The sequence below is a fragment of the Ascaphus truei genome, chromosome 8, assembly GCF_040206685.1.
Source record: "Ascaphus truei isolate aAscTru1 chromosome 8, aAscTru1.hap1, whole genome shotgun sequence".
NCBI lineage: Eukaryota > Metazoa > Chordata > Amphibia > Anura > Ascaphidae > Ascaphus > Ascaphus truei.
This window is the reverse complement of record NC_134490.1, coordinates 38,955,337-38,970,982: the sequence shown is the minus strand read 5'-3', so window position 1 is coordinate 38,970,982 and position 15,646 is coordinate 38,955,337. Positions and strand designations below refer to the sequence as shown.

The 15,646-nt window shown below is 44.2% G+C and overlaps 2 protein-coding genes across 2 annotated transcripts in view; one reads left to right on the top strand and one right to left on the bottom strand.

The window, feature by feature from the left end:
• Positions 1–804, bottom strand: part of LOC142502157 (phospholipid-transporting ATPase IC-like) — a 50,376-nt gene extending 49,572 nt beyond the window's left edge. The window contains exon 1 of the mRNA XM_075613032.1: positions 773–804. Coding sequence (XP_075469147.1) covers positions 773–804 — 32 coding nt within the window. The remainder of the gene's footprint in view (positions 1–772) is intronic.
• ATP8B3 (ATPase phospholipid transporting 8B3) overlaps positions 1–15,646 on the top strand; it is a 133,588-nt gene that overhangs the window by 2,647 nt on the left and 115,295 nt on the right. The gene's annotated exons all lie outside the window — the stretch shown is intronic.

Genomic DNA, 15,646 nt, shown 5'->3' with positions numbered 1-15,646 from the left:
ACAATTAAACAATTATGGGTTTAAGGAGTGGCTCAGTGACTAAAGAGGCTGACTCTGATAACAATCACACCGAATTCTACATTTGAAACTCTCGGTATCCACAACAAAGCTCTATCTTGATTCTGATCTTACCCGTCTCATTGCACATTTTCAGTCTCTTTTGCCAGCATGTCTTCGTCTCGTGTTGATCTCTCTGTTAGTATACCGCTGGGCTCTGTTCTGGGACCTCTCCTTTTCTCTCTCTCTCTCTCTCTCTACACTCTATCACGTGGTGACCTCATCAACTCTTTTGGCCTTAGGTATGATCTCTATGCAGATGATACACAGATATCTTTCCACCCCCATACCTCACTCCTGCAATCCAGTCCCAAGTCTCGGATTGCCTCCTGGCAATATCCTCATGGATGGCCCACTGAGCTCCTCATATTTCCCCCTAAATCCAGCCTAATAACCCCCTTTTCCATCACAGTAAACAACCATCTCTCCTGTCGCCAAAGCACAATGCTTAGGAGTGGCATTTGACTCTTCCCTTTCCTTTTCCATTCACATTCATTCAAAATGTGTGGCTTATTCCTCCATAATATTGCCAAGGTCCACCATTTCCTCTGTCAATCTACTGCTAAAACTAATGCGTGCCCTTACCCTCTCCTGTCTGGATTATTGTAACATACTCCTAACAAGTCTCCCCGCCTCACAACTTTCTCCTTTGCAATATATTCAACATTCTGCTTTTAGAATCATTTCACTTTCTCCCGAAACAGTATCCGCTCACCTTCTCCTTAAATTCCTCTCCTGGCTTCCCATCACATTTCGGATCACCTATAAAGTTCTCCTCCTTACCTTTAAGACTCCTGACTCATCTGCTCCTTTACATCTCAGCTTTGATCTCTCGCTATGCCCCAGCTCCTCTTCTGCGCTCTACCCGGAACTGTATTCTTTCCACCCCTACTGCACTCTCACCTTAAACCCTTTTCCCTAATTGCCCCTTACCCTGTGGAACTCCCTTACACTCCATATATGCCAAAGCACCCTCTCTTTCCACCTTCAAAACAAACCTGAAAACGCACCTCTTAAATGAAGCATCCCAGTAGCCTGGACTAATGGCTATTGTCCCACAATCACTCCGGCCAAGCACTGCCATCTACTGCACTAATTCCCTCAACTCTAAGTCTCCCAACATATCACTTAGATTGTAAGCTCTCAGGGGCAGGAATTTCCATTCTTATCGTCTGCCTTTGTTGCGTTTACTGATTTATTATTCCCTGTACTGTATTGTCTGTGTAAGGCATGAGTACACTGTGGGCGATACATACATACATACATACATACATACATACATAGGGAAAAGCTCAATCTTCAAATAAATGATACATAATAAATGAGGACACCAGATTATAAAAAAAAAATATGCAAAAAGTGTATTCAATAATCTAACATATCATTAAAAATATCATAATTAAATAAGCGTATATAACTTGCAAAAATACATGCATTAAAAAAAAACGCACTTGCTCAGACTCGACGTGTCGGGCGACTGTCCTTTGTCAGGAGTCTGAGATTGATGCCGGTTCAAGCTTGGAGGATATTTTTGCCACAGTTCAAATGGAATGAAAAAGGAGCTCGCAAATTGTTATCTTTTCCCATATAATATGTGTGCTCAATAACTCTTTCCTAACGCCTCCATTTATTCTGTCCATGCCAATTGATGAGAAGATGCTGGTAGGGGTAATTGGGGCAACCCAACTTTATTCATTGACATTATCCACTATGCTGTGGAGCTGCCTTCCCCGCACTAGAGAGGACTTTGAGTCCATTTGAATGGGGCTGTACTCCTGCACTGGGAAACAGTTCCCTGGAACAGGAACCTCCTGGTATGTTGAAGCCGTTCGTAAAAAAATGTGATTATAATTTTTTAATCATGATTACTCATTTTAAATAGGGACCAGTGATGTGAAAATGCATGTCTTAGTGGGAATTTTAAGCCAGGGCTACATTATCCTTAATAATTATCCCCTAAGGTTTATGAATGGTGAATAGTATTTTTTTTATAGAATTAGGGTTACAAAATTTGACACATGCAAATTCAGCTCCGTGCCCGGTACCCCTACGTATGTAATGTACAGTATACATTGTCCATACAATGACAAACTTTAAAGTTTCCTTAACTTCTTTCTGTGTTAGTTCTTACCTGTCCAGCTATGCTCCAGTGTGCCAAGTTTCCACGTTTCATGGTGTATATAAGGAAACAGAGGCTCCTCCCAAAATTATGTTATTGGATTGCACAGGTGCCAATTTTTCAGTTATAATGAGAGTTAATTGACAGACACACAGAAGTGCTTCTTCATGCAGTGAGAGACAGGGAGAGGGAAAGGGAAAGGGAGAGGGAGAGGGAGAGGGAGAGGGAGAGGGAGAGGGAGAGGGAGAGGGAGAGGGAGAGGGAGAGGGAGAGGGAGAGGGAGAGGGAGAGGGAGACACAGAGAGACACTCCAGCTAACCAATACAGTGCTTTCCCCTTATATCCCTTGTACTATTATGGTCCTAAATGCATACACAGGATCCCTCCATGTCGAAGGACAACATTACATTCCCCATGCCTTTTTTAATGAACGTTATGAAGTATTAACCGGGGAATAACAACTCCTACTACAAAGTAGAAAGCAAACAAGAACTTGTACAAAAAAACAGTTTAATTTTGTGTGAAATATATTAAGTATTTATTGAAAAACGACATTGCAGTAAGGGTAACAAGTAATACATGTACACATAACATTTGTAATGTATAAGAATGTAGGCATGCCAAAATAATAATAATAGTAATAATAGTTAATAAGGATCAGATTTGTGAAAATCGTATTCATTTATTACAAATGTATAAATACTACATACTATTCCATACTAAACACTACATATGTAAGTTTGAGAAATAAAGCCCCTTTTCCTTATTTACTGAAGTCCGCTGCGAGCTTTACTGGCAGTGACTTGAATGAGCTAATTAACCAGCAACAGACCTTATAGTGAATAGCTCTCTACGGCAGCGGTGCTCAACTCCACTTGTCAAGCCCCCCTCCCACCCCAACAGGACAGGTTTTCAGGATATCCCAGCTTCAGCACATGTAGCTCAGAGGCTCAGTCAAAGACAATCAGAGGCTCAGTCAAAGACAATCAGAGGCTCAGTCAAAGACAATCAGAGGCTCAGTCTTTGACTGAGCCTCTGATTGAGCCACCTGTGTTGAAGCAGGAACTGATTGAGCCATCTGTGAAGCTGGGATATCCCGAAAACCTGTCCTGTTGGGGGGAAGGGAATTGAGCACCCCTGCTCTAAGGGGTAGAAGTAGATCCTCAGAAGGTCACCAATTTTGTGCAAATAACGTAACGTTCCCGAAATAGGTAACGGACCATATTTTCCTATTTGTTAATGGGTATCCTCAAATCTAATGTTATGCAGGTAAGGTCCATCAGCAAACGAGCAACGTAACATTACCTGGATGACCGGGCGTTAGTATAATATACTAGTTAGAATGTTATATAGGTTACATTTTGTCATTTTCCTTTTTAAACATACAGTGCCCGAACTGTGTGTAATTAAATATTATTTTGGCTACTTCCGTCTCCTTAAATCATTTTCTCATATATAAACTTATACTTTATGCCATAAATTATATAGACAATAGTAGGCCCCATAAACATATCTATAATTCCCTTTAATCAATAACCAACATATTATAGTTAATCCCTTAAACTCCCCTCCAATTATTTTCTATTAATTTGTTTCTGTTTCAGCCATTTATATGTTCCCCGATATATATCTGTTCATATAACATATCAGGAAAGTTCTAATTCCATTCATATGGGTGCCACTGAAGACCTCCCCTTTCCTTGAAGGCCATGTGGAGAAACAACGCAGTCCTCCTCAGGGTTTAGACGTGAGTAAGGGCCGCTTTCAGCAGGCGCCAGATATCGTTGCGTTATTAGCATAACAGTAACGGAGGTCTGAGGATCTCAATTGCTAGGTAAGATGCTCATTACAATGTGAAGAAGTCTTACAGCCGCGCTTATAGTGCGTCCGACGGTGACGCGATGGATGACGTCGTCGCCGCTAGCAAAAGTTGTAATTCGCTTTCCGGCGACGTCGCAGCCTCGCAGGCGACCAGGTCTTTGATTGGTTCAGAAATCAAATTTGTCCAGCTTCACAAATTCGCGTCACTCGCGTCGCGCATGGCGGCAATAAATTTGTTTTGCCGCGACGTCGCTATAAGCGCAGCCTTAGGCCGAGATTATACTGGCCGTTGCAGGGCACGCGTGCGACCGCGTGATGTCACACGCGCAGTGCGTGTGAATTCTGCACTGTATGCAGGCGGGAGGCGACAGGTGGCGTAGCCCGTGACGTCACGCGAGCGGTTCGCCATGATTGGCTGAACCGCTTCACGTGACGCTGACGTCACGCGTCCATCGCACGGAGAAACAAATTCATTTGTCTCTTCTGAATTCTGCCGCTCCGTTGCGCCTCCGCCTGGTCGCAGTCGCGCCCACAATGTGCACCTCAACGGAACACAGGTATTTGTTTTGGCGGCGCTACAATCTCAGCCTAAGATCCGTCAAAATGTATCGTTCCCTTATCGTTAAGGAAAATGGCTGAATGATGCGGCGTTACGCAAATTAAGGGATGTGCGTTACGGATATGGATACGTTAAAATGAGATAGCGTCACGTTAAACAATTAGCGACCGCCTGAGAATCTACCCTTAAGACATTGAACCAGGAGGCACAAGGCACTGCAAACTGGGCTAGTGCTATACAAATGATGCAGGGAGTTCATTGTCACAGAGGTAATGAGCTATGACTGGTAGGTAGAAGTCCTACCCCGCTCCTCAATTACTTCTAATGACATTCCAAGGTATTACCAAATGTACTTGCAGACAGGAGTGGCAGTAAAATGTATTATGCATCAATATTACCATTATAAATAGGAAAGCACACCTACGATGCAAGCTCTCTGGTCTGACAGGTGTTAATTTCTTCTTTGAAACAACACACGTGACTAAAGCTCTTTACATTTTGGGGGCATATTGTACTTCTGTATATTTCTGGTCATTCGGCTGGGTCATGCTAGATAAAGTGATTCTCGGCATGAAGTACCTGGGTTTTTATTGTTTTAACACTGAATACACGGTGAAGAAAATAACAGCTGCACAGCAAACATGCAAACCCTACTAAATGTGATGCGCCTGTTATAATCTGCATGCTGTGTAATGCGAAGTCTCACTGGTGGGAAACGAGTGCATAAACAAAACCAATTTGCGCCCGTTTCATCATAGAAAAATCCCATTAAAAAGGCTCATTTGGCAGCAGAGTTTATTAAAAAAAAAAAACGTTTTGAAGCCAAATGTTGATAGTGTTTTCCAGGGGTCACGTCCAGGCGTTCTTAATGCCTTTTTGTTTTATATACTCTTTATTTATTCTCAAAAAAAAACCGTCACATGTTCGATACGACCGTAGTAAACTGGCCAATCCAGAATGTCATTTTCTGCACAGTATCTTTGTATCACTTTATACAACAATGGTACTTGGGTACGGCGTACCACTCGTTATTGTATTTTCACACCCAGAGTGCCACTCACTTATCATTACACTCTTTCTTTTTTTTTTTTACCGAAGCAGTGATTTATTTGAAAAACCCTCCTCCGGTTACCCTATAAATACGTTTTAAGTCCAAAGAGCTTTGCCCCACTTTTTAAAGCAAGCACAGTACCACTGCTTTCTGTAAATCACTTAATCCACGAGCTTCACATGTTTCTTTCTGGTTTAATGTGAGAGTTCTGTGCATCAGTTTAGAAAATACATCACTGACCAAAACAGAGGGTCTAAATATTAAAGGGCTTCCAGCCGCAAAACCAGCGGGGGGAAAAAAACAGCACCAGATTTATCAAACAAGGAAACTCATTGAAAGCCATGCCCCCCCCCACTGATAACTCTGGTGCAGTTTGATTGCATGCCGCCTGGAGACTTGGGTACAGCAAGTAACCTTGCCTTTTCCAGAATAGATGTTGCTATTACAGCTGCCTGTGTCCACTAGGCGGTGCATTAGCTAAAGGAAGCATGATGCATGGTTGAAAACTCTTATCTAAGTATGCTGTGAATCTGTCTTCCCTATTGAAAAGAAGCGCCCAGCACTATTTATTTTAAATGCATGCTTCTCCACTACAGGGAAGAGGGGTTCAAGGTATATTATAAAGTGGTCCGTGTGCCTGATGTGCTAAATGTGGGTAACAATTTACTATGTGAATGAAACGGACCAGTGTATTTTCTCCTTGCTTCTACTTTTTGAAATGACTGTGAAGGTCGGATTAACCGGTGACCTCGTTCAAGCTGATATGAACCAATGACTTCCCAGAAAGTTCAGAAAATAAAAAATGGCGGCCTGCAACATTGTGCTGATGAGGCAATGGCTGCTGGGAAAGTCGTTATAATAAGACAGAACTGTATTTTTGGTATGTATGTGCCTTTATTTATATAGCGCCATTAATGTACATAGCGTTTCACAGTATTAATACGTGTCAATCATATAAATAACAAGGGGGCCAAGCTTTATGTATCGTGCATAGTATTAGCCACGGTGCTACTCATATGCTTCTTTAAGCAAGTATGTCTTAAGGTGGGTCTTAAAGGTGGATAGAGAGGGTGCAAGTCGGGTATTGAGGGAAAGGGCATTCCAGAGGTGTGGGGCAGTCGGTGAGAAAGGTTTAAGGCGGGAGAGGGCTTTAGATACAAAGGGGGTAGAGAGAAGACATCCTTGAGCAGAACGCAAGAGTCGGGATGGTGCATAGCGAGAAATTAGGGCTGAGCTGTAAGGAGGGGTAGAAGATTGTAAAGCTTTAAAAGTGAGGAGGAGAATTGTGTGAGATGCGGGAGAGTGATAGCAGCAGGGGAGACGCTGAGACAGATTTAGGAAAGAGTGGAGTGATTCTGGCAGCTGCGTTAAGGATAGATTGTAGGGGAGACAGGTGAGATGCAGGAAGGCTGGACAGCAGGAGGTTACAGTAATCGAGACGGGAGAGAATGAGGGCCTGAGTCAAAGTTTTAGCAGTCGAGTAACAGAGGAAAGGGCGTATCTTTGTAATATTGCGGAGGAAAATGCAGCAGGTTTTAGATACGTTTTGAATGTGAGGGGAGAATGTGAGAGAGGAGTCGAGTGTGACCCCTAGGCAGCGTGCTTGGGCTACTGGGTGAATGATGGTACTTCCAACAGTAATGTGGAAGGAGGTAGTAGGGCCAGGTTTGGGAGGAAGTATAAGGAGCTCTCTTTTTGCCATGTTAAGTTTGTTGGCAGAGGGCCATCCAGGATGATATAGCTCAGAGGCATTCATAAACTTTGGTCTGTACAGCAGGTGTAAGGTCAGGGGTTGAAAAGTAAATTTGTGTGTCGTCAGCATAGAGGTGATATTTAAACCCAAGAGATATTAGGTCACCTAGAGAAAGTGTGTACAGAGAAAAGAGAAGAGGTCCCAGGACAGAGCCCTGGGGTACCCCCACAGAGAGATCGATAGAGGACGAGGTGTTAGCAAAAGAGATACTGGAAGTACGATGGGAGAGGTAGAAGGAGATCCAGGATAGAGCTTTGTTACGAATACCAAGAGTATGGAGAATGTGAAGGAGAAGAGGGTGGTCCACGGTGTCAAATGCTGCAGAGAGGTGAAGTAGTATGAGCAGAGTGTAATGACCTCTGTCTTTGGCAGCATGGAGGTCATTAGTTATTTTAGTGTGGGCTGTTTCAGTGGAGTGAGCAGTGCGGAAGCCAGATTGTAGAGGGTCTAGGAGAGAATAGGTGTTGAGAAAATGGAGCAAACGAGAGCATACAAGATGTTCAAGGAGTTTGGAGGCAAAAGGCAGGAGGGAGACAGGTCGATAGTTAGAAAGACAGGTAGGGTCAAGCTTGCTGTTCTTGAGTAATGGTATAATTGTTGCATGTTTGAAGGATGAGGGAAAGGTACCAGAGTAGAAGGAAGAGTTAAAAATGTGTGTGAGCGTAGGGATTATAGTAAGAGCAAGAAACTTTAGGAGATGGGAGGGAATGGGGTCAAAAGGGCAGGTGGTAGAAGGAGAAGAAGAGATCAGCAGTGACACATCCTCCTCCAAGACAGCGGAAAAAGAGTCAAGGAAGACAGGAGGAGAGTTAGGAAGGGGTGTGGGATGGGAGAATGGAAACAGAGGGGATGTTCTGACATATGGTTTCCACATTTTCCTTAAAATAGTCAGCAAAGTTCTGAGATGAGATGGCGGAAGAAGAGGAGGCAGCCGAGGGTGGTCTGAGTAGAGAGTCAAAGACAGAGAAGAGTTTGCGAGGGTTAGACTTGTGTGTGTTGATTAGTCAAGAAGAGTAGGTTTGTTTAGCCTGAAAAGGGCAGAGTTGAAACAGGACAGCATAAATTTGTAGGGAAGAAAGTCTGCGAGATTGTGAGATTTCCTCCAGAGGCGTTCAGAGGAACAAGTGGAGGAACGCAGCATGCGCTTGTGGGAATTTAGCCAGGGACTGGGGTTAGAAAGGCGAGGACGGCAGAGAGAAAGCGGGGCATATAGATCAAGAGAGGAGACTAAGGCAGAGTTGTAGTTCCTGACCAGGTTGTCAGGGTCTGTAGCAGAACTGAGAGAGGAGAAGGAGGAGCATAAAGTGGAATCAAAAGCTGGTAGGTTAATAGAGCGCAGGTTTCTGCAGAAACGAGGGGTAGATGGAGAAGGAAAGCGAGAGAGAAAAAAAATGAGATGAGGTGATTGTCAGAGAGAGGAAAGGGGGAAATGGAGAAATCAGAGGGAGAAAAGTTTTTAGTGAAAACCAGGTCTAGGTAGTGGCCATCCTTGTGGGTGCTAGCTGCAGTCCACTGTTGAAGGCCAAAAGAAGAGGTTAGAGAGAAAAAGAGGGCAGCCCAAGGGAGAGGGGCCATCAATGTGGCAGTTGAAGTCACCAAGGAGAAGAACAGGGGAATCTGAGGAGAGAAAGAAAGAGAACCAATGATTCAAACTGAGAGACAAAGGCAGAAGGGGGATGAGTAGAGGTAGGTGGGTGATAGATGACCACCATGTGGACAGGGAGAGGAGAGAAGATCTGAACAGTGTGAGCCTCAAAGGAGGGAAAAGGGAGAGGGATGAATAGGAAGGGTTCAGTAATGGCAGAGAGAGGAGAGGAGGAGCCTCAAGCCTCCACCCCTGCCATTACGGCGCAGAGTGTGGGAGAGAGAGAGGCCACCATAAGAGAGGGCAGCTTCCAAAGCAGAGTAAGACTGAATGAGCCAGGTCTCAGTTATAACAAATAGGAGCAGAGAGTGAGAGAGAAAGAAGTCATGCACAGAGAGGAACTTATTAGAAAGGGAGCGAGCATTCCAAAGGGCACAGGAGAAAGGGAGAGAGGAGGGAGGGTGGCAGGGGATGGGTATGAGGTTGGAAGGGTTGACACCAGAAGGAGTAGATGTTGCATTTGGTAGGCGAAGACAAGAGCACGTAGAAATAAAGCAGGGACAGGTTTGGGGTAGATATCCCCAGAAGCAAGGAGGAGGAGTATGGATAGCTAGAGAATGTGTGAGGCTGATTTGTAGGGGTGTGTTTTAGTTCAGGGGATATAGCTGTACAGTGTTAGAGGGCGCAGGTAAGAAAGGAGTTCATGCGAACAGAGGAGTGGTGAAGGAAGGAGGATGGAGATATAGGAATAGAGTTAGAGACATAATGAGGTTGGTGGAAGGAAGTGCTTAATTTGAAAAGAAGTGAGGTCACAGCAAATATAAATAGTAGAGGCAGCATCACAACTATAGTTAAGTTCTGAGATGTGCAGTCTGGGATAGATGATATACTCCTTTCCATCGTACAGCAAGGCCCCGCTTCTCGGCGCACTGCTTTTCGGCGCACCGCTTTTCGGCGATCCGCTGATAAGGCGGCAGCGAGAAGGGGGCTGCCATGTCTGCGCATGCGCAGACCGGGGAAGTCAGAGGTCGTGCATGCACAGAGCGGGCTGTTGCTGCCGGCGCACATGCACAGGATGTAGGTTGCGCGTGCTGAATGGAGGTCGCGCATGCGCAGAAGGGGTGAAATTGCCGGTTTGAGCATGCGCACAGCTGAAAATTGCCGGTTCCGCTTTCCTGCCGATTTTCACTATACGGCGGGCCCTTAGAACGGAACCCGCCGTGTGCCCGGGGCCCTCTGTAGCTCATATGCAGGAATTAGGGCAAGTAGGTGTTGTCCACTTGTTCACTCCTTTTAAACTCCAATCTTCTTGCTACTTCAAAGGGCTACTTGACAAAGGCTGCAGACAGCATAGGCTGCTATGTTGACTGGTTTTATAGCTCTAAAATGTCACCAGAATTAAGTACAGCCCAGACAACTTAATTAGCACATGTGAGGGACATTAAAACAGGTGGTTTTCCTAAACAGGGTGTTATCCAAGTAGATGTTAAATACAGATCAATTGCAGATGGGCTTAATTTAAAAGAGGGGTTCCAATCAAACATACCAGGTACAAAGTTAAATACAGGGTTTTCGGTGGGGAGTTTTCGCTGGTCTATATCAGCTGAGACTATCCTGTTTGGGAGATACTCTGGTTAGGGTTCAGGTTATGAAAGAGATTCCTATTAATAATTATATATGTAACCCCTCTACTTTTAGCTCCCAGACTTACAACTATCGTTGATGCTGGGGCCTAAGTCCCTGGTTATTTACTGGGCCACACGTGGCCTACAGTCAGACAGCAGGAATAATACAAACACAGTATGCGGAATTCACTTACTTTACTATATACTTATTAAACTCACCTTGTGATCCTCAGAAGGGGATCACTACACACTGTACACATATACAACACAATCCCTCCCCAAATAGCGCTGCGCGGTGTGTGAGTCAGTGTCAGTGGTGTAGTAGCCACCCAATCCTGGGTCTGTTGGCTTATGATGGTGCCGGCACACCATGGGAGCTGGTTTTGTACGGAACCTGTTGCAGGCCTGTTCGTCAAAAAGGTGCTTCGGTACCACTGTCTCTTTATAGCCATTGAGTGTCCCCTCTAGAAGCGCACGATCTCTTTTCCACTCTGGAACTGTAGCTCTCAGCTCCTGTGCACAAGTGCACTCTCTCTGCAGGCCTCGAAAGAACCTGCTGTGCTCAGGTCTGCACAGATCTAATGTAACATGGCTGCCTTTTCTTAAAGCTGCAGACCAAGCAATATCCTACATGTGTGTTTTTTTAAAATAAATCAGTTCTGCACTATGAGAAAATACTTGTAGCATTAAAAAAAAAAAAAAACAACTGTTAATGACATTTTTAATGTATTATAATGTAACAAGCATTTTTTGTTTCTATATCAACCATTTACAAAGTCACATTCCCTTCCTCTTTTGAAACAGGCTCTGGCATACTGCTTTTAAGCGCTGCTCTCTCTAGCAGTGCACCAATTGTATCTAGTGACTGCCTAGTCACATGATCTTCGCCACAGAACTTTGCATCTTTGGTCCTCTTCTGCTGCACTGACAAACATTTAATGAACCCCAGAGCTGAATCTTCGCTGATCGAGGAGAATGGATCGATCAGCAACTTAGCTCATTGCTTATCATTGTGGGGATTGTATTTCTGCACATTATTTTTAAACTTGTATTTTATTGGCTTTTACAAATTATAATTGGGGAAAGGGGTACAAAAGAAAAGAGGGAGGGGGGATGGGTACATTTCCAAAATTTCTCCATTTATGGTACATACATTTATACTTTATTATACATACAATTTGTCTTAACTTGAGTCTTGTTACATCCACTTAGATCTTCTGTTAGAGGTCAGTGCTCGTTCATTTCCCAGTGGGTCACCCATGGTTCCCAGATCTTCATAAAACCATTGTATCTATCCTGGATTAAATTGGGGAGTTTTTCCATGGTCATTATATAGTTTATCTTACTTTTGACTATGGCTATTGTCGGTGGGTCGTTTTGCTTCCAATTTCTAGCTATTACTGCTTTAGCTGAGGATAGAATATGTGTTATCAGCTTGTCCACGTGCCTCTCTATATCTTCTTCTCTTCTATTGGCTTTAGTATTAATATTGTTTCCATATTCCATGGACAATCTAATCCCGTAATTTCCTTTATTAGCTTTTTGATTTTCCTCCAGAATATGGCAATCTTGGGGCAGGTCCGCCATATATGTTTAAATGTGCCTATTTGGCCACAGTTGTGCCAGCAAAGATGAGAGGAGGTTGGAAAGAATGAGTGGAGTCTAGCTGGAGTGTAGTACCACCTGTGCAGGATGTTGAGGTTGATTTCATGGATTGCCGAGCTAGATGATCTAGCTGTTCTATCATAAATGTCTTCCCACTCTTCACTATCTAATGGACGTCCTATATCATTTTCCCAATCTAGAGTATTTTTTATTTATTTGTTCAGTGGTTTGTGTGATCAGGACTTGATACAATTGTGCGATTATCCCTTTGTGGTATACACATGCTGAGTAAAGATTCTCGTATTAAGTTAATGGTCTAAAAATATCTTGTTTTGGTTGGATTGATAAGACGAAATGTCTTATTTGAAAATATTGCTATAAATGCATGTTTGGTAGGTCAAAGTCCTCCCTTACTACTTGAAATGTTTTAATTCTGTCCGTTTTTAAAACATCTCTAAGTTTTCTTAGTTCCTTTTCTCTCCATGAGTAATATACCTTTGATTGGAGGGCCTGTATGAACCCTGGGTTAGACATAATTGGCGTCAAAGGTGAGGGGATAGACGAAATAGATTTAACTTTACAGATCTTGTCCCATATTTTTAAAGAGTGTGAGATAACTGGTTGAATCTTGGTTTGCTCGTGCATAAATTCTTTTTTTTTAACCACAGTTTTGTCACCATATCTGATGCCTGGGCCTCTGTTCTTTTTATATGTGCCCATGGCTTTAAGTCCCTCTCCCATTGCCCAATAAATTAACGGACTTAATCTGGCAGCATCATAATATTTTGTCAGGTCCGGTTGAGACATTCCCCCTAGTGTTATTGGCAACACCATTGTTTTTCTTTTCTTTATGCTAGGCTTTCTACCGCTCCATATAAACGTTGTTATTTCTTTCTTTAATTGTTTGATATCTTTTTGCGGAACTGAGACTGGTAGAACCTGAAATAAAGACTCCCTGCCTATGATATTTGCTATCTGCTCCAAACCAATAAATCTTTTTCCAAACCTTTAATAAGTTCTGGGTAGTTTGCTCCATAAAGTTCTTTGTATGACCCTGTTATAAACACTCTCAAATATTTGATCTTATCTGGTTTCCATTACTTGGATTATTTTTTTCATATTTAGCGTTTCCTCTGCAGGGATATGCAAGCTTAGAGCCTCTGATTTGGTGTGGTTTATTTTAACATTTGAGAGTTTGCAAAACTCGAACAGTTGCTGCAATTATGTTTTTGGATTGGTGAGTGAGCGCAGGACATCATCAGCAAACAGAGGGGCCTATGCACTAAGCTCTGATAAGTCACTTATCACCGCCTTTTCGCCAAAAAAGCCTACTGCTATTCAGTAAGCTCTGATAAGTCGGCGATAAGAGACCTTTTCGGCAATTTTTTTTGGAGAGAAAAAAAAATCTCCAAATGCGCGGCGATAAGCCACATATCACCACTTATCGCCAGTTTTTCAAACTCGTGCAATTCTAGCTTATCGAGGCTAATCACGGCTCTAAAAATTGAGATTTCCTCCCAAAATCGTCCCGCCAGGAAAAGTTGGCAAGAGGGTGGTGAGAAGCTGCCGATAAGCGGCGAGACGGGACTTAAAAAATAAAATACATTTTTCCTGCATCGGATTCATGCCGGGAAACTCCGGAGCTGATATCCATTAATATCAGCACAGGAGATCCCGGCATGAATCCCATGCAATAAAAATGCATTTACAGGCCACTTCATTACCTTAGCAGCTAACCGCTAAGGCAATGAAGGGGTTAAGGAACAACAGCAGCTTTATTGGCGGCAGAGGGGGCGAGTGAAAGGCCAAGTACCCGCTTCACTCACCCCCTCTGGCCTCAATAAAGCTGCTATTGTGCTTTAACCCCTTAATTGTCTTAGCGACTATCCGCTAAGGCAGTGTTTCCCAATTAAATTTAGTTGTGGGACCCTTTTATATTTTGTAAAACAGAATGGAACCCCTTAAATATTTATAGCGCAGCACATGGAAAACAAAAAAACAAATCTGCTACAGGCAAAACATTTTCTTGGTTCAAGATCATTATTAAAAGACCCCCACCGCCCCAATACATTTTTAAAATATCCCCACATGTCTCTCCCTCCCCCCAGTGTCTCTCCCTCCCCCCCAGTGTCTCTCCCTCCCCCAAGTGTCTCTCACTCCAGCCAGTGTCTCTCCCTCACCTCAGTGTCTCTCTCTCCCTCCAGCCAGTGTGTCACTTTCTCCCCCCAGTGTCTCTATCTCCCTCCCCAGTGTCTCTCCTTTCCCTCCAGTGTCTCTCTCACCTTCCCCCAGTGTGTCTCCCCTTCCCCCCAGTGTCTCTCTTCCCCTCCCCCAATATCTCACACCTCCATGTCACACTTTCACCCTCCCTCCCCATGTCTATTTCACCCTCCCTTCCCCATGTCTCTACTGATGCAGCCACGAGTATCCGAACACTTGCCTGGGAAAATCTGGGCAATACCCCAGTAATGCTGTGACATTTCTGCAGACAGACTAATGGCCCCATCGGATTAACACAGCGGGTGTCCCTTGCAGTCCCATTCAAACTGAATGAGACTGCCAGGGACACCCGCTGTGTTAATCCGATGGGCCATTAGTCTGTTTGCAGAAATGTCACAGAAATGTTGCAGCATTACTGGGAAATTGCCCCAGATTTTCAAAAAAAGTGTTCGGATACTCGTGGCTGCATCTGTATTTCACCCTCCCTTCCCCATGTCTTTCACCCTCCCTTCCTCATGTCTCTATTTCACCCTCCCTTCCCCATGTCTCTATTTCACCCTCCCTTCCCCATGTCTCTATTTCACCCTCCCTTCCCCATGTCTTTCACCCTCCCTTCCTCATGTCTCTATTTCACCCTCCCTTCCCCATGTCTCTATTTCACCCTCCCTTCCCCATGTCTCTATTTCACCCTCCCTTCCCCATGTCTCTATTTCACCCTCCCTTCCCCATGTCTCTTTCACCCTCCCTTCCCCATGTCTCTATTTCACCCTCCCTTCCCCATGTCTCTATTTCACCCTCCCTTCCCCATGTCTCTATTTCACCCTCCCTTCCCCATGTCTCTATTTCACCCTCCCTTCCCCATGTCGCTATTTCACCCTCCCTTCCCCATGTCTCTTTCACCCTCCCTTCCCCATGTCTCTTTCACCCTCCCTTCCCCATGTCTCTATTTCACCCTCCCTTCCCATGTCTCTAGTTCACCCTCCCTTCCCCATGTCTCTTTCACCCTCCCTTCCTCGTGTCTCTTTCATCCTCCCTTCCTCGTGTCTCTTTCATCCTCCCATCCTCGTGTCTCTTTCATCCTGCCTTCCCCATGTCTCTTTCACCCTCCCTTCCCCATGTCTCTTTCACCCTCCCTTCTCATGTCTCTTTCACCCCCCCTTCCCATGTCTCTTTCACCCCCCCCTTCCCATGTCTCTATCACCTCCTCCCCACGTCTCTCTTTCACCCCTTCCCCACCTCTCCATGTCTCTT